The sequence below is a fragment of the Dendrobates tinctorius genome, unplaced genomic scaffold (genome assembly GCF_039654945.1).
Source record: "Dendrobates tinctorius isolate UK_male_01 unplaced genomic scaffold, ASM3965494v1 ptg000070l, whole genome shotgun sequence".
NCBI lineage: Eukaryota > Metazoa > Chordata > Amphibia > Anura > Dendrobatidae > Dendrobates > Dendrobates tinctorius.
This window is the reverse complement of record NW_027361738.1, coordinates 28646222-28670595: the sequence shown is the minus strand read 5'-3', so window position 1 is coordinate 28670595 and position 24374 is coordinate 28646222. Positions and strand designations below refer to the sequence as shown.

The following is a 24374-nucleotide window of genomic DNA, read 5'->3' as shown; positions in this document are numbered from 1 at the left end:
GCAGATTTATGAATTTTTGTAATCTATTTCCTTACTTATTTTCCTTCCTTCTCTCCCAAACACTATGCTGCAGTGATGTTTCAATATCCATTTCATGCTCCTTTAGAAGTAGCTTTCAACTGCTGCTCAGAAAAGAGCCATACAATACATGCAAACAATCTCTGTATTTGGAATACGCCTGTCTAAGTTTGGGGGTTGGGAGCAGAGAGGCTCAGAAGAGGAAATTCCTCTACACAGACAGTTTGAACATACTGTGACAGGGCCACTGGCTTCGTATGTGAGGGGAGATATGTGTCGCAAAGGTTATTAGCCTGCGTGATGTGAGAGCCATAAGTTTTCCTACAGCATGATATGTGCTAAGAGTAACTCAGTCGTTTCAAGGGACAGGCTTTCATAGTGAGTAGGTCAGAGATGGGAGGGACGCCTACTCACCATATCTCCACCTCAAGGGTGTGGTTGAAGGGCGTGAAATGTCCAGCCAGTGTTTTTTTTCTGTCTTTGCTGTCTTGGAGGAGGAATTCTCCAGACTGAGCTCCAGGGTGAGCTGCCGTGTGTGTTTGTCCCAGAAGGCGGGAGCCATACTGGGAAGGACATTGTATAGAATTTTTATTTTCATTTGTGCCAGGAAGGCTGATTTTGTTACGATTTCGGGCTTTATGGTTTATGAAAAAATAAACCACCGAGAGACTTTAACCGAAAAGTGTACCTGTGTCTACCTCGGGTAGCAGCTAAGTGAGTCGAACCCCACAATACACATCAGATGGTCAGCCAAAGCCATCAAAATTGACAGATTTTTTCAACATTAATGTGTATACGGTTCTAGAGATATAACTAGGTAATTTAAGAGTTCTACAGGTAAGATAAGATATAAAATAAATGAAATTAAATAACGATATGGTAATTACAAATTCTGTACAATCTATGTATTAAAAAGTAAAATGATCCTTACCAGTGCTCCACTGCTAAGTAGAATCATGAAGATGATAAAACTCTCAAACCAGTTGTGCTCCACTATTCTGTAGCAAGTCTTCCTTACTTTCCACCATATTTTACCGATTCCTTTTGTGATATCAACTTTACAGCATGGACAATAATGTAAGCAGCCTAAAAAATAAGAATATCCAATGAACCAGGGATATAAATAAAATGAGTATAATGGCAGGTTCATTGTATTTGATTATGGCTATTTTGACTTTTCATGGCGTATTATTTTAGGAATCCGCTGGTTGAGTTTGCTCTTTTTCCATCGCACCATCTATAGCAGGTAAGAGAGTTTCTTAGGATTTGATGTCAGCTATCCTGTGAATTCAATACAGTACTTTTTCCAAACAATTTACCTACCATTTCTTATAGTCATGATGACCATAGGAAGAATTGAGCAAGAGTTATTATATCATGATGTCCTTGTGGAACAACGCTTGGTCTTATCCATCTAGTGTGCAGAATGAGACATACTCTACAGTATATTTTGCTGCATTTCGTAAAGTGACCATCCTCAATCTATTTGATACAGTAAATACTAAGGAGAGCTCATTCACAAACTCAGCAGCTTTAGCTCTGAATGCAACGGTTGTCTGATCCTTTGAAATTAACAATTAGTTGACGTGCTTGGTCAAATTCCATAACCAATCAACTTTTTTTTCTTTTTTTTTTTTAAGATATTTTGATTTTTTAAAATAAGGTATCAATCTTAGTTTGCTAGAGATCCAAGTCCTGGCACCTGGATCAGCTGGTTAAAAAGGGGCCCCAGTCAGTCATTGTTTACCAGATATTGGACCTCTTTGTACTCTTTGTCTTGGGCTTCCCCTGGTATTGAAGCATTACAAGGCACAGCTGCTACAAATTGTAAGGAGCCTAAATTACTCATAGAAGAGAAAAGTACCATACTCCAATGAGGTTATACCTGTTATACAGAGGCAGAACTGTGGACTCATTTCAAGAAAATCAATTAAAAAGCACCTGTCACCTTTCTATTTTTCGAGCATGGTACAAAAACACTGCTACAAAAGTTTGCAATTTTTGCATAGGCAAGTGTGTCTTACTGTCTTCTGCTTGGTATACCCAGCTTTAGACCTCACACAGAGGGTCCATGTTTCACATATGTGATCTGTTCTAACTGTGATTGTCACTTATGTGATCTGTTCTAGCCGAGATTTTCACATATGTGATCTGTTCTAGCCGAGATTTTCACATATGTGATCTGTTGTAGCTGAGATTTTCACATATGTGATCTGTTCTAGCTGAGATTTTCACATATGTGATCTGTTCTAGCCGAGATTTTCACATATGTGATCTGTTCTAGCTGAGATTGTCACATATGTGATCTGTTCTAGCCGAGATTTTCACATATGTGATCTTTTCTAGCTGAGATTGTCACATATGTGATCTGTTCTAGCTGAGATTTTCACATATGTGATCTGTTCTAGCCGAGATTTTCACATATGTGATCTGTTCTAGCCGAGATTTTCACATATGTGATCTGTTCTAGCCGAGATTTTCACATATGTGATCTGTTCTAACTGTGATTGTCACATATGTGATCTGTTCTAGCCGAGATTTTCACATATGTGATCTGTTCTAGCCGAGATTTTCACATATGTGATCTGTTCTAGCCGAGATTTTCACATATGTGATCTGTTCTAGCCGAGATTTTCACATATATGATCTGTTCTGGATATGATTTTCAAGGATAGAACATGCACCCTTTACAGTCTATCAGGCTGATCACATCTCCACGTGGACAGCGTGCTCGTGCAAAAATCACAGCCATTTTTTACTGGCATCATGGATGCAAAGTACCAATACAAATCTATGAAAATCACGGATAGCACACAGATGGCATCATGTCCGTGATTGACATTATAATAAATGAGAGAAGCTTTGTCAGTCATTTACTTATTCATATGCAAAAATCACTGATGATAAAAGCTGAAACAGATGAAAAACACTGATGACACTTTTACGATTTTTTTTTTACATATGTGAACATGGATGTCTGAATGAGGTTTTGAAAGGAGTTTAAAAGTAGAAAAAAAAGTTCAATATTTTTACTTGATGAATTCTTTCTCATTTTCTATTTGAATGCTTTATGCCTTGATCCATTGTTATTAATGAAAAAAGAACGGATCGAGGAATACCAGTGAAAAGGAAGTTGAAATTGAGACAAAAGTCTTAAGTTAAGAATATTACGATTTCTCTTTCTATTTTCAATAATCACCAAGTCTCCAAAACCTGGGCCTGAGTCACTGCAATAAGTAGCAGATTTGGCTTTAACCCTTTGCAATCAGTACTTATAGCCAGGAAAGCCATGTTTGGCCACTTATGTAAATAGCTGTCCATGTAATCATCTTTATGGCATCAAAACATCATTTGGTGAGAACTTGACTATTGAGACAACCTCTTAAAAAACAGTCAACTTGAATATCAAACAGTTATAATAAACATTTAATGTGACAGGTTTTCTTTATAGTTTTCCAGTCCAATAATTTTTTTTTAGAAAAAAAAAGCTGATTAACACCATAGAGGAATGGCACGACTCATCTGCTGCATATTTATTTTATAAAATCAGCCTAGGTTGGCACTGGGACTAAGCTTAAGTGTACCTACAATCCAATGAATAATTTTACGAAATTATAGTTTTTATGAAAACTACACTAAGAAGTCCAGTAAGCGAAACATCATAGGAATCAAGGTCTCTGTCCCTACATTTTGTTTCTCTTACCTTAAAGTGGCAAATTCTTGGTGACATATTCCATGTAATAAAGGTAATTATAGGTACACTTTAAGTAAATTGCTAACCAATTACTAGATATACAGATAACTTTAAGGTAGCAATCAATCCACAGGACAATATGTTCCAGTATTGAGATATTTGGTTTTAAAATCAAAATCTATTCTCTGATTTGTCATAAAGTAGTAAAGAAAGTATTATTCCCTAATGCTTTTCAATGTAAGGATCAATTCAGACTACTTAGTGTAACAATAAGTAATGTAATCGAAAAAAAAAACCTTGTTCAACACAGACTTATGATTTACAACTTATGATTTTCTTTTGGGCAGAATATATAAAAGCTCTATTGTTACATAGCAGAGTTTATTGTTTTCATATTTCACATTCAATTTTAAGTACAAACTGATCACTGTAATAAACAGGCAGTGCCACATGCTAATAGCCTTTAGGGTGGGGTGAAAAAAGTGACTCATAAGGATAGCATTAAAAAGCATACTTATCAATCTGATTTAGGGCAAGGTTACCTCTGGTGAACCCCTGTCTTAAAGAAAAGAAGTTGACTCTCCCGACATGTCTATTTTTTTTTTTTTTAAACCTGTTATAATCGACATAAAATAACAATTCTGGAGAATCTTTTCCAAGAACTCTATCTTGAGATGTTCCTCTGTTGTTTCTCATAGAAAAGTATGACTTAATTGCCAACTAGGTGTTTTCATTCTCTTTATCAAAGTGGGTGTGTCCCCACACAGTCAGCGCTGATTGGCCAGCGTAAGAGTATGCAGGGACACACCCCTGAGCAGTAACTTTCAGATGCCCTGCAGGATTCTAATTGATAAAGGAAACTAATATAAATGTACAATATTTAAGAATTTATTTTATAGTCTCATGTCTACGTTATAAAGAAAACTTGTCATCAGGATTTTATACCCCAAACTATAGGCATGTATGTAAAGGCACTGATTAAACCCTTACATTTGCTGTAGAAATCAGTTTTGCTATTTTGGAGAAATCCATAGTTAAATCTGTATGACAATGATCTACAAGTCCAGTAGTTGGGCACTACCCTTACAGCTTTCCTGCCTCTCCCTATATTCCATGCCCGCTGCCTGCCTCCAGTCTCTGAGTGACAGGTTACTCATGTTTCAGTGACTTGTACATCAGAGACAGGAGGAAAAATGATGGGGAGACAAAAAAGTGCAATAGGGTCTTATTTGGTGGAGAAATTGGTCTAGGTAAGAGTTATAGGAATTGTTCACCTTTTGGGGTTGTTTAACCCACAACTTAGGAATCAAGGTGTGACAGCTGCTGCAGTACCCTCAGGTCTGGAAATCCCGCCTTCTAGAACAAGTGGTGGAGGATAGGCATAGTAGTCTGCGCTGGTGTGATAGAATAAAGAAATCCAGAGGATGTGATAAGGGATTAGAGCATGCGGTTTATTCTTAACATTTTTCATTTACATTGTGGTTCTCCTGATGAAGAAGTTGATTCAACTTCGAAACGCGTTGAGAAAAAACACATGGTTTAATCCCTTATCACGTCCTCTGGATATCTTGACTCTAGCACAGATTACTACTTCTAGCCTCCACCAGTAGAGATAGGAGGCAGGCAGTGGTTGGAGAATAGAGACAGTGGCAGGAGAGCTGCAAGTGCATTGTCCCACCCACTGCACTTCCTACTCCTTAGCATACAATTTCAACTATGAATTTCTTTTAAATAGAAAATCTGATTTCTACAAGCAAGGTAAAGATTTAATCAGCATAAAACATCTTTACACACATGCTGTTAGTTTGGGGTATAAAATCCTGATGACAGGTTCTCTTAAAATAAGCATTTTGGCTCCACTCCATTTTACATTGAGAGATGAGTGATGCCGGTTAAGTCATGTCTACCTATATCTGTTGGGATTTGATCACCTTCAAATGGAGCCTAAATACCTTAGAAAGATGAAGTTGACCAAATTGGCCAATCTTCTACGCAGGTTTCCTAAATTACTTCATTTGGATATCAAAATGTCCGATTCCACTACAGCTAAAATCATATGTTTTATACATAAGCTTAAAAAAATAGCCCTGCACTGTAAATAACTCCAACCCTCTCTAAAGAGATAGACATGTTCCTTTAAGAGACAGTTTGCCCTTATCAAAGAAGCATTTTGTCAGTGATGAAAGGTAACTTGCTAGAAAGTGAGGACAAAGCATGAAACTAGTAAATGGTATGGTCAGCTTGCTACTTTAAAGGTCATTCTGTAAAATATTAGTCTATTACAGCACATGCATGTAGTTCAGTGCTTTTTCTGCAAAGAAAGGTAAATTACACTTCAGGTACTGAGCGCTTCATTGTGAATATGACACATGTTATTTTTGCACAAAGCCGTGGCAGGGAATATAATACAGTAGGATATGTTGAAATATTAAATGTTAAAGATATTATATTAATTTAAAAACAAAACTTTACTATTAGCGCAACTTTAATCCTCATGCTCTTTGCTGGTTATAAGGAGCCGATTGCATTTTTGTGTTTCACCTTTCTGCCTCATGCTAATAAATTAAATAGGTCTGACATTTTCATTTTGGAAAGAAGCATTTGAGTCATTCAGTGCAAGCTGTAAAGATAACAGCAATGTGCAAAAATAAAGAGTTTTGTGCATTAGCTTTAATGACACTTTTAAATAACTTCATGAATACAGTTAATGTCAGAAAAGAAGAATTAGCGGACGTGTGCAGCTGTTTGGTTACTTTCAGAAAGGTTATTTTATTTGAATCCACTTATAAAAGATTTACCTGAATGGTCCAAGGAGTTTGCATCTACAAAAGTAACAATTATATGAACCAGTTAAGAGCTATTTAACTATTTGGTTATATAGGAAAATAATAATAAAAATAAGTTTCATATCTGTATTTTATGTGATTTAAAGGGAATCTATCAGCCTATTTTTCGCATATCAGCTGCGGCCACCGCTATCAGGGGCTTATTTACAGGATTCTGTAATGCTGTAGAGAAGCCCCCGATGTTACCTGAAAGAGAAGAAAAAAGAGTTATATTATACTTAACGGGGAGCGGTCCGGGTCCGGTTGGGTCCAGAGGGAGTCGGAGTCCGGTCCGGCGCCTCCCATCTTGCAGCGATGACGTCCTCTTCATTCCTGCCCGTCGTGGCTCCGGCGCAGGTGCACTGCTCTGCCCTGTTGAGGGTAGAGCAGATTACTGCAGTGCGCAGGCGCAGGATCTCTCCTGGCGCTTGCGCACTGCAGGACTCTGCTCTGCCCTCAACAAGGCAGATAAAGTACACCTGCGCAGGAGCCGAGGGAGAAGCAAGGAGGAGGACATCATCGTATGAAGATGGGAGGCGCCGGACGGGACGGCGACACCCATTGGACCAGACCGAACGCCGGGGTGAGTATACTATAATTCTTTTTTCTTATCTTTCAGGTTACATCGGGGGCTTATCTACAGCATTACAGAATGCTGTAGATAAGCCCCTGATGGCGGTGCAGGCAGCTGATAGGTGAAAAATAGGGTGACAGATTCCCTTTAAAGGGAGTCTATCTGCACAGAATGACTGTTCAAACCAAGCACAGGTGCTTGGTGCACCCTTGTTATACACCTTACTATCTACTTGTTTTCCATCTATCTCTGCCCTCCTCTTCCTTGATTGATAGCTCTAGAGTTACAAGAGCTGGAGATAAATGGACAAAAAGTAGGTCAGAAGTTGTACTGATTTTTTGCTTTTTTCATCTTGTGACATTGTCTGACATTTTTTTTTGCACCAAAATTTATCAAAATGGCATATGTAGTTCAGGGATTTAGTGCAAAATAAAAAAAATAGATTTTTGTATTTAACTTGTTTTGCAAAAGTCGAATGTTCTGCTAAATGGCATAAAATGTGCACTAAAATAACTTAGATTTATAAAATTACTACAAGGGGACAGGAACTGGCATTGAAGGAACTTGTTAAAAAAAATCAACTTTTTAAAAAGTTGCAATTGATATATCAGAAGAAACCATCTGGAAGCCACAATAGCAAACATAAGAAAAAAAAACAAAAATCATAAGAACACATATAAAATGACTAAAAAAGGCAGCAAATTGAAAGAAGAATTAGGCACAAAGAAAAAAGCTAAAAATGCCAAAAAGTAGACAAAAAGCGCGAGTTCAAAAACGAATCAGGACACTTTAAAACTAACATCACTGATTGTATAGTGTCAAGGTGTAGGACCCTCAAAACTATTTTCACCCAGTTGCTAATACTGATATATTTCTAGTAGGAATAACAGAGGGACAATGAAAAAATCTAAGAAAAGCATGTCTGGAATTGTTATTTTATGTACAAAGTTTTACTAAACACACAATTCAGGAGAATCAAGTCCTCTTTAAAATAACAATGTGCACAATAATGCAAAATATTTTCCTGTCATTTTTACAGTCACTTAAAAAAACAGGAAAAATCCGAGGCACAAATTTCAAGAAAATCTGTATGTCAAAGTGTTATATATAGGGTTCCATATCAATAGTGTGGGCTCCTAGAAGAGGATAAGATCTTAAAACCAACTTTTAAATATACATTTATAATCATATTTGTCTGTTGAATAAATATTTGTATTATACAGAATATAAAGTAACATGGGTCGCCCTCCCAGGGCTGTGGGGTACTCGGTACCAGGCCCGATGAGCTTCAATGGGAGATGTCACGGCAGCTGGGACCCGACCCGTGGCCCTGGGCGCCCATTGTAAAAGGAGTTGTTGCAGTGTGCTTATGGTGATAAAAGTTTATAAGTGATTCGTGACGCCACCTGTGGTGTTCGGCAATAGAGATGTAAGCCGTCGCTGCAGACAGATCCTCTGGGACATATAGTGTGGTGCAGCAGTGATGTCATAGCCCTCCACAGGCAGGGCTGGAGTCCCAGGGCAGAGTAGGTGAAGTGACACGTAGATGGTGTAGTGTTGGGCGCAAGGGATGTAGCAGTGCAGGGCAGGTTGGCGCAGGAATAAGTGGAGGACACCAGGGCATGTAGTTCCAAAGCTTTACTCACAGTCTGTTGCAGGTACAGGTGCCCGCATCCGTGCCGTGTCCTCCGGGTCAGGAGCTCAGCCAACTTCCAGGCAAGATGAAGTACTCCTTTCCAACACTCCGCCAAGATATGTGCCTTTTCTGAACATCTCCTCTTATAGCGCCTTTGAATGAAGTACTCCTAGTACTGAGTTACACTGGAGTTCCTCCTGTCAGATGATCCTATGAACTCTACTTGTACGGCAGACAGCTGTAGCCTGCTTCGGGGACTCCTTGCTACTAAGTCCCGGCTCGCTCTCATGTTGCTGTTGTGCCCCCAAGTCTTGTGTGGGAATAAAGTGGTCACTACTTCTATTTCTCCGGTGTCTGCTGCAGGACCATTAGTATCCGTACAACCTCGGGGACTGGACCCCGGCCTTGCGCTGTGAACTTGGGAAGGGTTCTCTCTTCCAGCCGTTCCTTAGTTCCTCTATTCTCCTTACGTTCCATGCTAATCCTTCTTTCCAATGGAGAATCAAGCTTCCTTCCTTTGTCTCTTTCCTGTGCCAGCAGACCCAGATCACTGTGGCCTGCTGCAGCACTTCCTTCTTCCATCCCTCTCCCGGGGATCTTCTCTGTCTCACTCTCTGTCCTTCTACATCCTCACTCACTGACTAAATGAATGACTGACTGACTTGAACTCAACTCTTCCCGCTCTTTTATGTATACTAAACTCCACTCACCTCCCAGCACGTTTCGTGTTCCAAGCAGGGAGCCACCAAGGGGTGCTATGCAACACTCCAAGCAGGGAGCCGCCGAAGGTGCTTTGCTACACTACTTTGTGGTGTGGGGTGCAGGTGTTGGAGTGTGGTCAGGTGTCTCCACCTTACCTGGATAGTGGGGTACCACACCTCAGGAGGAGGTGCAGTACCTCTGTGGCGACTGAACCCTCAGGGGCGCCACAAACACACAGTAAAAAACAACTTTCTGCATTCTTTAGAGAGGTTGTCCACTACTCAAACAATGCCTTCTCAGTCAGCATTTTTGTCCTCAAAAAATAACAACACTTATATTCACCTCCGCAACGCTCCAGCGGTGTCGGCACTCACGTTCCCAGGGCTCATATGATATTGTTATGTCACGTGATCCCTGTGGCCAATCAGCACTGGCTTCACTTTTTCTGCCTTGGGATCTATCAGACATCAGGAGGAAGTAACAATGTCACAAAAGCCCTGGGAGAGCGAGTGCCAACACCGCTGGAACAATGCTGGCACTGGAGGTGAGCATGTGTGCTGTTATTATATTATACTGTGAGCAAATATACTGATTGAGATGAGGATAACAACGGGCGATAGGTGGGTTTGGGTTCTGTGATATGTTACCATGTCAGGACATAGCGGGAGAAGGGGGTTGCAATGGCTAAGGATGCCCCCTAAACAGTGGACCATTTTTATTTTGGTCGCCCTACATAGCACATGACCCTAATTTGTCTATTTAGCTCTTGAACATATTCCAGAGCAGAGACAAGTCCCGTAGGAGGCTGTTACAGACTGACTTAGCCTGCTCCAGAGTGATTAATACTTCAACTGGCTTTTCCTCAAAAGCTCTGCTGCACGGCTGTATATTTAATATTCCTGAGAAAACAGCATTAGGAAATTACTACGATAGGTAAAATGACTAAGTAAATGTTTTTCTGAGTCAGAGGAAGGCCTGTGTTTGGCCTTTTTATAACACAAAATTGAAGTGTTTTCGCCCTTAAGAGCTATTCAAGTCATGCATCAAATATCATTGAGCAAGTAGAACAAAATTGCATTAGTCTATGAGGCATGTATTTCCATTACTGGAATTTAAACTGCACCAAATTATCTTATTACAGCACAACCTAAAATGGACGTGTGGCGCCAAACCACTAACAACCTAATTTGTAATGACCCTGGTGCTTTCTGTGTGTAAATGGGGAGGAGAAATTGTTAAGTGACTAGAAAATGTAGGCAGAAGGTTGACACATGGTAATGACTGTAATCACAAGTATAACGAAGGATTAGTATTAAAGGGGATCACCACGAGTTTAAAAAGCTAAATAACGACTGGAAATGTCAATATAAATAAATTCTTAAATACATTTAATTAGAAAATCACAATTGTTTTGTTGGGGAAAAAGAGGCTTCTCACACTGCTGTCCATCCTGTTTATCTGATCCAAAACTGAAGATGTCAGGGGTGCTGAGGTTAGAAGAGTCTGCTCACACTGCTGTATACCCTGTGCATGTGATTTAATAATAAATATACCAGGGGTGCTGAGGTAAGAAGAGGCTGCTCACACTGCTGTATGCCCTGTCTATCTACTCTAATATTTTAGATAGCAGGGATACTGAGGTAAGAAGAGACTAGTCACACTGTTGTACACCTTGTCTATCTAATCTAATAATAAAGATACCAGGGGTGCTCAGGTAAAAAGAGGCTACTCACACTGCTGTCCATCCTGTTTATCTGATCTAAAACTGGAGATGTCAAGGGTGATGAGGTTAGAAGAGGTTGCTCACACTGCTGTACACTCTGGGTATCTGATCTAATAATACATATACCAGAGGTGCTGAGGTAAGAAGAGGCTGTTAACACTGCTGTCCGCCCTGTCTATCTAATCTAATACTGGAGATAGCATGTGTACTGAGGTAAGACAAGGCTGCTCACACTGCTTTCTGCCATGTCTATCTGCTCTAATACTGGAGAGAGCAGGAGTGCTGCGTTAAGAGGCTGCTCACACTGGTGTCCACCCTGTGTATATGATCTAATACTGGAGATACCAGGGTGCTGAGGTAAAAAGAGGCTGCTAAAACTGCTGTCCACCCTGTCTATATGATTTAATACTGGAGATACCAGGTGTACTGAAGTAAAAAGAAGCTGCTCACACTTCTTTCCACTCTTTCTATCTGATCTAATACTGGAGACTCCAGGTCTAACTGAAGTAAGAAGAGACTGCTCACACTGCTGTCAATCCTGTCTTTCTTAATGATGGCTACTGATACCTGGAGATAATTTGACATGCATGGTATAGATTATCTCCAGGTCAAAGCAGCAGAGCTTCCTACTGCACATGCTCACGGGAACCTGTCCCATTAACATTCTAGGTCAGGCTTCTGTCAGCCTAAGAAGATGGGGGCCATTTTAATTCTATACTTACTAGAGTTGAGCGAAACGGGTCGAAAAAATTCAAAAGTCGCCGACTTTTGGCAAAGTCGGGTTTCATGAAACGAAACCCGACCCTAGGATGAGGTCGGCCACGAGGTCGGCGACTTACGCGCCAAAGTCGCGTTTCAAAAGTTTGTTTTGCGCTCTTTTTCAGCCAATCAGGATCCACGGACACTGTGGGCAACGTGATGACATAGGCACGGGTCACCACCATCTTTCAGAAGGGCATGCAAGTGATTGGCTTGCTTTGGTGGGCGTCACAGGGGGTATAAAAGGGCGTGCACGCCGACCGCCATCTTACTTCTGCCGATCTTAGTATAGGGAGAGGTTGCTGCTGATTCTGTAGGGAGAGCGTTAGGCAGGGAAGAAGACAAAAAAACTGCTTCTGCTGCTAGCGATTTGGCCTGCACAACACACCAGTCACTGTGTGTGCAGTGCAAGGGGAGGCTATATAGTGGTGTATCAGTGGTGTTGGTTGTTGGGCTGCCTTTTAAGGCTTCCTGACAGGCTGGCATTGCTGTTTACCCACTGCTCCGCAAACTGCTTTTTTAAAAGCAATCCCAATTTTTTTTTTTTGTCCTGCTGAGAAGAAAAAAAAACTGCTTCTGCTGCTAGCAATTTGGCCTGCACAACACACCAGTCACTGTGTGTGCAGTGCAAGGGGAGGCTATATAGTGGTGTATCAGTGGTGTTGGTTGTTGGGCTGCCTTCTAAGGCTTCCTGACAGGCTGGCATTGCTGTTTACCCACTGCTCCGCAAACTGCTTTTTTAAAAGCAATCCAATCTCCCTTATCCTCTAGTCACTTTTGTCACAGCTGTGCCATTGAGCCTGTCACATAGCGCTCAGATATTCATTGGGCCTCACACAATCCAAAAGTGTCCAGTGTCCAAAAGTGTGTGCAGAGATTCAAAATCTCCCTTATCCTCTAGTCACTTTTGTCACAGCTGTGCCATCGAGCCTGTCACATAGCGCTCAGATATCAGTGGGCCTCACACAATCCAAAAGTGTCCACTGTCCAAAAGTGTGTGCAGATATTCAAAATCTCCCTTATCCTCTAGTCACTTTTGTCACAGCAGTGCTATCGAGCCTGTCACATAGCGCTCAGATATCAGTGGGCCTCACACAATCCAAAAGTGTCCAGTGTCCAAAAGTGTGTGCAGATATTCAAAATCTCCCTCCCTTATCCTCTAGTCACTTTTGTCACAGCAGTGCCATCGAGCCTGTCACATAGCGCTCAGATATCAGTGGGCCTCACACAATCCAAAAGTGTCCACTGTCCACAAGTGTGTGCAGAAATTCAAAATCTCCCTTATCCTCTAGTCACTTTTGTCACAGCTGTGCCATCGAGTCTGTCACATAGCGCTCAGATATCAGTGGGCCTCACACAATCCAAAAGTGTCCAGTGTCCAAAAGTGTGTGCAGATATTCAAAATCTCCCTTATCCTCTAGTCACTTTTGTCACAGCTGTGCCATCGAGCCTGTCACATAGCGCTCAGATATCAGTGGGCCTCACACAATCCAAAAGTGTCCAGTGTCCAAAAGTGTGTGCAGATATTCAAAATCTCCCTTATCCTCTAGTCACTTTTGTCACAGCAGTGCCATCGAGCCTGTCACATAGCGCTCAGATATCAGTGGGCCTCACACAATCCAAAAGTGTCCAGTGTCCAAAAGTGTGTGCAGATATTCAAAATCTCCCTTATCCTCTAGTCACTTTTGTCACAGCAGTGCCATCGAGCCTGTCACATAGCGCTCAGATATCAGTGGGCCTCACACAATCCAAAAGTGTCCAGTGTCCAAAAGTGTGTGCAGATATTCAAAATCTCCCTTATCCTCTAGTCACTTTTGTCACAGCAGTGCCATCGAGCCTGTCACATAGCGCTCAGATATTCATTGGGCCTCACACAATCCAAAAGTGTCCAGTGTCCAAAAGTGTGTGCAGATATTCAAAATCTCCCTTATCCTCTAGTCACTTTTGTCACAGCAGTGCCATCGAGCCTGTCACATAGCGCTCAGATATCAGTGGGCCTCACACAATCCAAAAGTGTCCAGTGTCCAAAAGTGTGTGCAGATATTCAAAATCTCCCTTATCCTCTAGTCACTTTTGTCACAGCAGTGCCATCGAGCCTGTCACATAGCGCTCAGATATCAGTGGGCCTCACACAATCCAAAAGTGTCCAGTGTCCAAAAGTGTGTGCGGATATTCAAAATCTCCCTTATCCTCTAGTCACTTTTGTCACAGCAGTGCCATCGAGCCTGTCACATAGCGCTCAGATATCAGTGGGCCTCACACAATCCAAAAGTGTCCACTGTCCACAAGTGTGTGCAGAAATTCAAAATCTCCCCTGTCCTATAGACACCTTGTACCTTGTTTTACATTACTATATAGTTTGTTGGATTTTGTCTACATTTCTACCAAAAATGAGGAAGGCTGGTGGAAGAGGCCGTGGAATTGGGCGGGGGTTGGCAGCTGGTAATGATGGTGTTGGTGGTGGATCTGATGGTAGTGGCAAGAGCAAAATAGGACCGAATGCAGGAGGTGCTGACCCTGCGTCATCGTCTGGCTACATAAGGCCTCGAACGCTTAGTTTTCTAGGAGTTGGCAAACCGCTTTTAAAGCCAGAGCATCAGGAAAAAGTTTTGTCTTACATTGCTGACTCAGCCTCCAGCTCTATCGCCTCCTCTTCAGTTGTAAAAAGTAAAAGCACTGAGTCGTCATTGGAGGCTCATGTTCATGAACCACACCTTTCCTTGTGTCCTTCACCCCAACCAAGATTGAAGGATGACGCAGGCCATACTACTGATTACTCCATGGAGCTGTTTTCACATACCATGCCTGGATTATCAAGTCAAATGGTGAATTACCCAGGCCAAGATGAATCTGACATGGAGTGCACTGATGCACAGCCGCTGATGGATGATTCTGCTGGTACATTCACTCAGAGCACTACATTGTCCTCGCAGTGTACAGAGCCAGATTCTGACCCTGATGAGACTCAGGTGCCCCTTCCCGCACACTATACCACCATACACGGTGACACAGAGGAAGGTGCACATGACATAGAAGAGGAGGTGATGGATGACCCAGTTGTTGACCCAGATTGGCATCCATTGGGGGAAGAGGGTGCTGCTTCCAATAGCTCAGATGAGGAGCATCCACAGCAGACATCGACATCGCAACAGCTGTTATCTGGCAGGCCCGGAGCACTCCAAAGACAGGTTCCAAACATCAAAAGAGTTGCTGGACAGCTTGTCCAGAGGGTCAAAAGATCACAGCGTGCTAGGCCGCAAAATGTCTGCCAAAGTAGGAAGAGTGCAGTGTGGCACTTTTTTAAACAAAATCCTCATGATCAGGCCAAGGTTATCTGTAAGAAGTGCGCAAAGACCTTTAGCCGAGGGAAAAATCTGAAAAATGTGAATACCAGTTGCATGCTTAGACATTTAACCAGCATGCACTTGCAAGCGTGGACACAACACCAAACCTCAAGTGCCACATGTGCAACTGATCACAACGAAGGTAGTCAGCAACGCTACATTGTTTCCCCCACTGTAAGCCCACCGGTTAGCACAGCAGCAAATGTTGAGGTGTCGTTGCAAGACCACAGCAGTCAGGGAATCCCACTGTTATATCAACGAAATACTGATTCTAGGCCATCAGAAAGAACACCAACTCCATCACCATCATCAACCCTCTCTCAGTCCGCCCTGTCCACCGCTACTTCCACCATATGCAGCTCTCAAGTCCAGCTCACCCTCCCAGACACTATGAGTAGGTCAAGAAAGTACTCAGTCTCTCATCCGCGTACACTGGGTTTCAACGCCCACATTGCCAAACTAATCTCGTTTGAGATGATGCCCTTTCGGTTGGTGGAAAGCACAGCTTTCCGCGAACTCATGGCCTATGCAGTACCACGCTATGACCTACCCAGTCGCCACTTCTTCTCTCGCAAAGCCATCCCAGCCCTCCACCATCATGTGAAAGACCGCATTGTCCATGCACTCAAGCAGTCAGTGAGCGGAAAGGTGCACCTCACAACTGATGCATGGTCCAGTCGGCATGGCCATGGCCGTTACGTGTCCATCACTGCGCACTGGGTTAATGTGGTGGATGCAGGGTCCACAGGGGACAGCGGTGGTGGGACAGTGCTGCCTAGCCCACGGTATAGGAAACAGTTGGCTGTAGGCGTTCAACCCTCCTCCTCCTCCACCTCCTCCAGAAGCGAAAGCTCGTCCACAGAGCGCAGTCGTACGAGCACTCCATCTGCAGCTGCCACTGTTGCACACGATGTGTCCCCCTATCGAGCAGCTAGTGGAAAGCGTCAGCAGGCTGTGTTGCAGATGATGTGTTTGGGCGACAGACACACCGCCAAGGTGCTGGCCGAGTACTTGAAGCGACAAACTGAGTCATGGCTGGGCAATGTACATCTTGAGGCAGGCAAGGTAGTTAGTGATAACGGCCGTAATTTTGTGGCAGCCATAGCCCTTTCAAAACTCAGCCACATACCTTGCTTGGCTCACACCTTGAACCTGGTGGTGCAGTGCTTCCTCAAAAATTATCTGGAGTTAACAGCCCTGCTCCAGAAGGTGCGAAGACTGTGCGCGCACATCCGCCGGTCGCCTGTACACTCCGTTCGTATGCAGAAGCTGCACCACCTTCCCAACCACCGCCTCATTATCGACATTGCAACAAGGTGGAACTCCACCCTGCACATGGTGGAGCGGCTGTGCGAGCAGAGGCAGGCCATAATGCATTTGTGGGAGGATACACGGCCAGGCACTTTGAGAGCAGACATGGAGTTGACAGGTGTGCAGTGGTCGAAGCTGAAAGACCTTTGTAAAGTCCTTCAGTGTTTTGAGGAATGCACACGGCTGGTAAGAGTAGACGACGCCATCCTAAGCATGAGCATCCCACTTATGCGTCTGCTCATGCATACTTTGACGCACCTTAAGGAGCAGGCGTTTGCAGCCAATGTTGATGAGGAGGAAGAGGAGGAGGGAATCCTTGATGACATTCAGCCATTGTCTGCTCAGGGACCTCTCCTGGACGAGGTGGAGGAAGAAGAGGAGGAGGAGGAGGATGATGGGGATGATTACTTAGGGGAGGAGGATGCATCTCGTGGGGCAAGTGAAAATGTTGGCGTGGCAAGGCCTGGTACAGGGTTTGTGCGTGACTGGAGGGATGTGGATTTGCCAGAAAGTGCTCCTCCACCCAGCACTCGCAGTGCATCATTGACACCGGGAACATTGGCCCACATGTCAGATTATGCCTTGCGGATCCTAAAAAGGGACCCCCGCATTGCCAAAATGATGAACGATGACGACTACTGGTTGGCCAGCATCCTGGATCCACGCTATAAAGGCAAATTACAAAACATCATGCCACAGGAGAACCTTGACCTAATATTGGCTAATAAACAAGCAACTCTGGTAAATCGGTTGCTTGAGGCATTCCCAGCACACAGCAGCGGTGATGGTTCTCACACGAGCCGTACGGGCCGGGGGCAGCTTGGCAGAGGTGTTCGTGGTGCACACAGCAGAAGTGGCGTTGGAGACAGGGGTTTCATGACAATGTTGTGGACTGATTTTTCAAATACCGCTCACACAACTGGTAATACTGCATCGATGGAAAGTGACAGGAGACAGCAGTTGTCAACTATGGTAACAAACTACTTTTCCTCCCATATCGATGTTCTCCCACACAGGTCATTCCCCTTTGACTATTGGGCCGCTAAACTGGACACCTGGCCTGAATTGGCCCAATATGCCTTACAGGAGCTCGCTTGCCCAGCTGCAAGTGTGCTATCGGAAAGAGTCTTCAGTGCAGCTGGATCAATCCTGACAGAAAAAAGGACCCGTCTGTCAACCCAAAATGTGGATGATCTAACCTTCATTAAAATGAACCACGCATGGGTTTCCAAGGATTTTGTCCCACCTTCCCCTGATGACACATAGGGTGACAGAAAAATGGCTTGCTTTGGTCCACCTCTTCCTGGTACTTCACCTATTTCGCCTTTTGCATCAGCTGAATGTCCAACATCAACATATGCCACTTTCTAAAACTCCCTAACTGTGCTGCCTCCCCCCCCATGGCCGGGGTCACCACCTACCGCACGACACCGTGCGAGTGCCGTTGCCCTGGACAGGTGGGTAGGCCGACTCTTGGGCGCGGGCACCGGCACAGGTTCCCTCATAGTGCAATCAAGTGTCTCTGACGGTGGTGGTGCACACCCGCCGTCAGACACACCGCTGTACTATGAGGGGCCCAGTGCCAGTACCGACGCCCACGAGTGGGCCCCCCTTGCTTGGGCAGGGCCCCAGCATTTGCAATCTTTACCTCTCCGTGCTCCTCCGCTGTGTAATCTGGGCCGTCAAATCCATACTGTGCCTGACACCGTCTGAGCCTGCCTCCTGAGACATATTTTGAATGTGTACGCTATCCATACATGTTATCCAGGGATACGGTACCCTTTCTAACCTTTGTGCAATCACGTGCAATCCATACTGGGCCTAACACCGTCTGAGCCTGCCTCCAGAGACATATATTTTGAATGTGTACGCTATCCATACATGTTATCCGGGGATACGGTACCCTTTCTAACCTTTGTGCAATCACGTGCAATCCATACTGGGCCTAACACCGTCTGAGCCTGCCTCATGCTGTATAGACATATATTTTGAATGTGTACGCTATCCATACATGTTATCCGGGGATACGGTACCCTTTCTAACCTTTGTGCAATCACGTGCAATCCATACTTGGCCTAACACCGTCTGAGCCTGCCTCATGCTGTATAGACATATATTTTGAATGTGTACGCTATCCATACATGTTATCCAGGGATACGGTACCCTTTCTAACCTTTGTGCAATCACGTGCAATCCATACTGGGCCTAACACCGTCTGAGCCTGCCTCATGCTGTATAGACATATATTTTGAATGTGTATGCTATCCATACATGTTATCCGGGGATACGGTACCCTTTCTAACCTTTGTGCAATCACGTGCAATCCATACTGGGCCTGACACCGTCTGAGCCTGCCTCCTGAGACATATATTTTGAATGTGTACGCTATCCATACATGTTATCTGGGGATACGGTACCCTTTCTCACCTTTGTGCAATCACGTGTAATCCATACTGGGCGTGAGAACGGCTGGCGAGCTGTTAAGCAAGCTACAGCACCTGTCCAGACAAGTACAGGGATTCCCTAGCGAGGAGACTTATTTGATTGTTTTCAATGTTGGGACAGCAATTTTTGGGGAGCACTATACTCTGGAGAATGATAGATGGGGCCCACCATACACTGAAACATTCCAAAGGTGGACATCAGACACTGGAGCAGCATTTACAGGGCCCATTATACACTAGAGCATTAGAAATGGGGCCCATTATGTTTGGAGCATTATTTGGGCCCATAAGACAGTGGAGCTTCATCCATGGGGACCAACATATACTGTAGCATTATGTGGAGCTCATCATATACTGTTTCAAACATTATATGGGACCAATGATTCTGTATGGAGAAATAGATGGGCCTCGTCATGAGATGTAAAAAGTGAGGTATTTTTCATTGTACTATACCGCTATCTCTCTGCCGTATCGGAGCATGATGAGTTGTGGTATGTGTTAAAGGGGCGCTCTTTCGCCCAGGGCACATGAAAACCTGGAGCCAGCCCTCCCCCCCACAGTTTGTAGCCAAATAACCCCCATTTTTCAGTGCGTAACTTGTATTATGAAGTTAATTAAGGTTGACAAGCTTAAGAAAGAAGAATTGATGCTTTTGGCATTCAAATGGGCACTGTAGGTGTGTTTCCTGTCCTCCTCTCACTGCCGACTTTTATTCCCCATTGACTTACATTGGGTTTCGTGTTTCGGGACGACCCCGACTTTTCCCTATAATCGGACGATCTTGCTCGACCCGACTTTTGGAAAAGTCGGGTTTCACAAAACGAAACGCGACCCTAAAAAACCAAAAGTCGCTCAACTCTACTTATTACCTCTCTAGACAAAATGAAAGCGATTTACTGCTTAATTGCATTTAGAATTTTATTTCTAATGACATTTACTTTAGTTATTTTTTTCTAGAATCCCTTTAAATTATGGTTATTCACATGTCACAAACCTGCCAATCTGGACAAGATCGTAAGACAATCTACTATGTTGCAAGATCTCACATTTGCCATGTTGGTAATAAAGAAAAAAGCTTATTAGAGTTCATAACATCCAAATCTTTTTCCCCATGAGAAATAAACAATGGCAACGCCTATGATAATGGATAGCCTAGTTATTCCTATTGAAATAAGCAATTTCAGACAATGTAAATATTCATGACTAAGGCCACGTTCACACGTTCAGTATTTGGTCAGTATTTTACATCAGTATCTGTAAGCCAAAACCAGGAGTGGGTGATAAATACAGAAGTGGTGATGAGTTTCTATTATACTTTTCCTCTGACTGTTCCACTCTGGTCTTGGCTTACAAATACTGAGATAAAATACTGAACAAATACTAATGTGTGAACGTGGCCTAAGAAGGAGTCAGATATGAGAAAAGTCTCACTTTAGTTGATTAACCAAGTTCTGTAGGATAGAGATTTGCTGAATCTTCACTTGGGCTTGTTCACACATTGCGTTTTTGCTGTGATTTTTTTTTCTGATCACAGAAAAAGAATGCAGTATTTCACAGTATCAGAAAAGGGAATGAGATTTCTGAAAGATCGTGCACATGTTTCTTTTATGTTTTTTTGCAGATTTGAACCATCAAAGTGCTTTTTTTTTTCAAAATCTGTATCATGTCAATTCAGCGTGTTTGCTGTGATTTTTACCTATTCGAGTGAATGGGGAAAAAAGCGTGTAAAAATGCATCAATAACGCATGCAAAAAAGCGCTTATTCTATGCAGTTCTACGAGTTGTCCCTGCTAACACACATACCGTTAAAGGAATTGTGCATGAAAACTAAGTTTTTACAGGTTTTTTTTGCTTTTTTTATTGTTAGCAGTACAAAAAAACACAAGATAATTAAGTATACAGAGACTATTACATTGCTAGAAATATCCAATATCATTGGCATGTTCTTTAAAATGACTCTTCCGTGTTTCCTTTATCTGGACAGCAGATGGTGCTGCAGACAACACTATAGAATCATATATCGGAGTGCCGCTCTTTGGGCTTCAAAAGAAACATTTGTCTGCTTTTAATTATCATAAAATTATTATGACTGCGATATTTTCTTGTTACCTTACGGCCACTGTTTTATTGGGTTGTCTCATTGAAAGACATACAAAAAAATAATTGAAACATTTTTAATTTAACAACTCAATTTTGCTATTTGTTTTTACAGAATTTTCAAAAACATTGGCCCCATATTAAATATAATGGCAATCCTAATCATGATATTTCTAAATAAATGTATACAATAGTTTTGTACCAAACTCATATTCAATATACCTTCACAGATTTGTATTACCTATATTTGTCCACACATGAGCTCAGCTCCGTTTTAGTAGAAACCTGATTGGGCATGAGTCTTGTTTGACACAATCGGTGTTCACGGTCCAACTAAGGATCACATTCTCCAGATCGGTAGCAGATTTTCTGACCTGATCTGAATATGAGACTGTTGAATTGGGATCAGGAGACCCACGGCTGGTCGTCAATATCTGACATGTGAATCCCACCATATTTATACATGAGTTAACGTTCTCCAATCTACATGACAAAAATGTAATACACACTAGATAAATTTGTAGTGATGGATATATTGCAATATATGGATAGTACCCAGGGGTGTAGTGACAGAAGGAAAGCATTAGGGATGCAGAAGTAGCAGCTGCACTTTGGTCTTTGTAAAATAGAGGGCCCAATACCGACTCACACCCATAAGAACACAACAGTTTTTTTAAACAAATTGGAGCGCTCAAGCTTGATGTTTCATGTCTGATTTTATCTTTTATTACTGATGATGAATTGATCCCTATGTTCGAGAGTCCCAGTAACCTATTAAATTTTTTTACGAATCAGTATCTAATTACATCTGGGTGTAACATTAAGGCCCCTTTACATTCAGCGATGCACCAGCGATCCCGACAACGATACGACCCGGTCAGGATCGATGGTGTATCGCTAAATGGTCGCTAGTGAGCTGCCACACAGGCAGATCTCACAGCGACATAGCAGCGATACAGCAGTCGTTACTTACCTTTCAGACGTGGCGATCCTGACGTCCTCCTGTCCGCGTCCACGCGTCGCTCGTCAACGACAGCAGGAAGCCCAGCAGGAAGCGCCCGACGAGAAATGGAGCTGTGCGATCTCGCGCGATCAACGACAGACAGCGGGGGAGCAGGTCGGAGGTAAGTATCACACATAGCGATATCGCTAGCAATATCGCTGCTGCGTCACCAAATCGGTGATGCTTTAGCGATATTGCTAGCAATATCGCTATGTGTAAAACCCCCTTAACTTAATACTGGATGGTACAGCATTTGCCCCCCTAAGGAAATGTTCTTTCTGGTACCTTCTGTAAAGCATTCTTCAGGTTCCAAGCATTCTTCAGAAGTGTCCTGTGGTTGCTCGATGAGTTCCCGGGACTTTTTTAGATCCACCGTGCTGCACTCTGAAATGCTGTCATCCTGTTTCTGTACAAAAAAGATCAGATTTTTAGATAACAGAAAACTTTTACAACTGGTATTAGATAAGTGTCAATTAACGCTTCTCACTACTACAACTACTAAGCCAAACCCAGGAGACATCAATTGGTAATCATCAGCCTGCAACGCAATGAAGAAGTGACTACACTGCTCAGTAGGGAGGAGTAGGACTGTGCGGTAAAGTACTGTAATTAATCAACTTTTACCATGACAAGCTAAATGCTCGTTGTGACCAATTATTTCTTTCCACCTGTTAAAAAAAAATCAATTTTTCTCTGTAAAATATGTTTCTTTTTTGAATTTTAAAGAACGTATCAAGCTTGGAATTACTTTTTTTGAGCATCGCCGCTGCAATGGCGTGCCCATCACTTTGGAATTGCTTTTTCGCCATAAAAGGCTTGGGATACATGGCAACACACAAGTCGCACAATCAAAAACATTTGTACAACTTGTGCGCAACTTAATGCCATGACATGAAGACTGCATCGAATGTCTGTCAATGGGCCAACTGTGACTGCAACACCAATGTCACGAAATCAGATATTACATATCATGACATTGCAAAGAAGCCTAACATTGATATTATGCTCTACAGAAACCATTATTAATAAGGTCATCGAAAATCACAGACATCTCAGAGCTCTTACAAAGCACAATGGCTGCAGATACCGCAGACCAAGATACTGCGGTGGAAACCAACTTCTACAAATTCTGATTGAAATATGTAATAATGTATTAATGGATCTGTATTCCTATATCTCTCTGACTATTTACTGACGTTTTTACAAATAAAAGTGTCAAGATGTAATGGGGACCATAATGTTATCACTGTGACATTAAAGAAGATCTGTTTCTGGTGAATTTCAAGTGCACCAGCTTCTGCAAGTTATCCACAAAAAATTGACTAGCAGTGAATTGCCCTGAAAAGACATGTACAATACTCGGAGGTTTTCTAGGACTATATCATACCCTCCACAAGCTTTAATGACATCCACATATATGGTTATGGGTAAACTGATGGTTAATGTTCTTCACTGCTGTTTTGTCGCACACCATCTAAACAGTTCATTCAGAGTTGTGACTGAGGCATTTCAACTGATTTAAACAGAAAAATACTGCTGTATTTCCTACCGTTGCTTTTATACAGGCTATTACAGACTGTTCTACACTATGTCTTGGGGTATACTATTTAATGGCTGTGCTATATACTATGTGATGTGCTGTACAATCTGATGAACTATACTATGTGATGTGCTGAACTACATGATGGGCTATACTATGTGATGTTCTTTACTATGTGATGTGCTATACTATGTAATGTGCTATACTATGTGATGTGCTATACTATGTGATATTCTTTACTATGTAATGTACTATACTATGTGATGGCCTATACTATGTCATGGGGTATACTATGTGATGGGGTATACTATGTTATGGCCTATACTATGTGACGGGCTATATACCATGTGATGGTCTGGTCTATACTATCTGATGTATTATACTATCTGATGTGCTATACTATGTGATGTGTTATACTATGTGATGTGCTATATACTATGTGATGTGCTATATACTATGTGATGTGCTATACTATGTGATGTGCTATACTATGTGATGTGCTATACTATGTGATGTGCTATATACTATGTGATGTGCTATATACTATGTGATGTGCTATACTATGTGATGTGCTATACTATGTGATGTGCTATACTATGTGATGTGCTATATACTATGTGATGTGCTATATACTATGTGATGTGCTATACTATGTGTTGTGCTATACTATGTGATGTGCTATATACTATGTCAGTGATGGCGAA

At 42.5% G+C, this 24374-nt stretch overlaps 1 protein-coding gene across 9 annotated transcripts in view; it reads right to left on the bottom strand.

The window, feature by feature from the left end:
- The window catches only part of LOC141095489 (sodium channel protein type 5 subunit alpha-like), a 524914-nt gene that overhangs the window by 124429 nt on the left and 376111 nt on the right, over positions 1-24374 (bottom strand). For all 9 annotated transcript variants that reach the window (XM_073581518.1, XM_073581512.1, XM_073581519.1 and 6 more), the window contains 2 exons: positions 22416-22536; positions 950-1104 (listed from right to left, as the gene is read on the bottom strand). In XM_073581518.1, coding sequence (XP_073437619.1) covers positions 950-1104; positions 22416-22536 — 276 coding nt within the window. The remainder of the gene's footprint in view (positions 1-949; positions 1105-22415; positions 22537-24374) is intronic.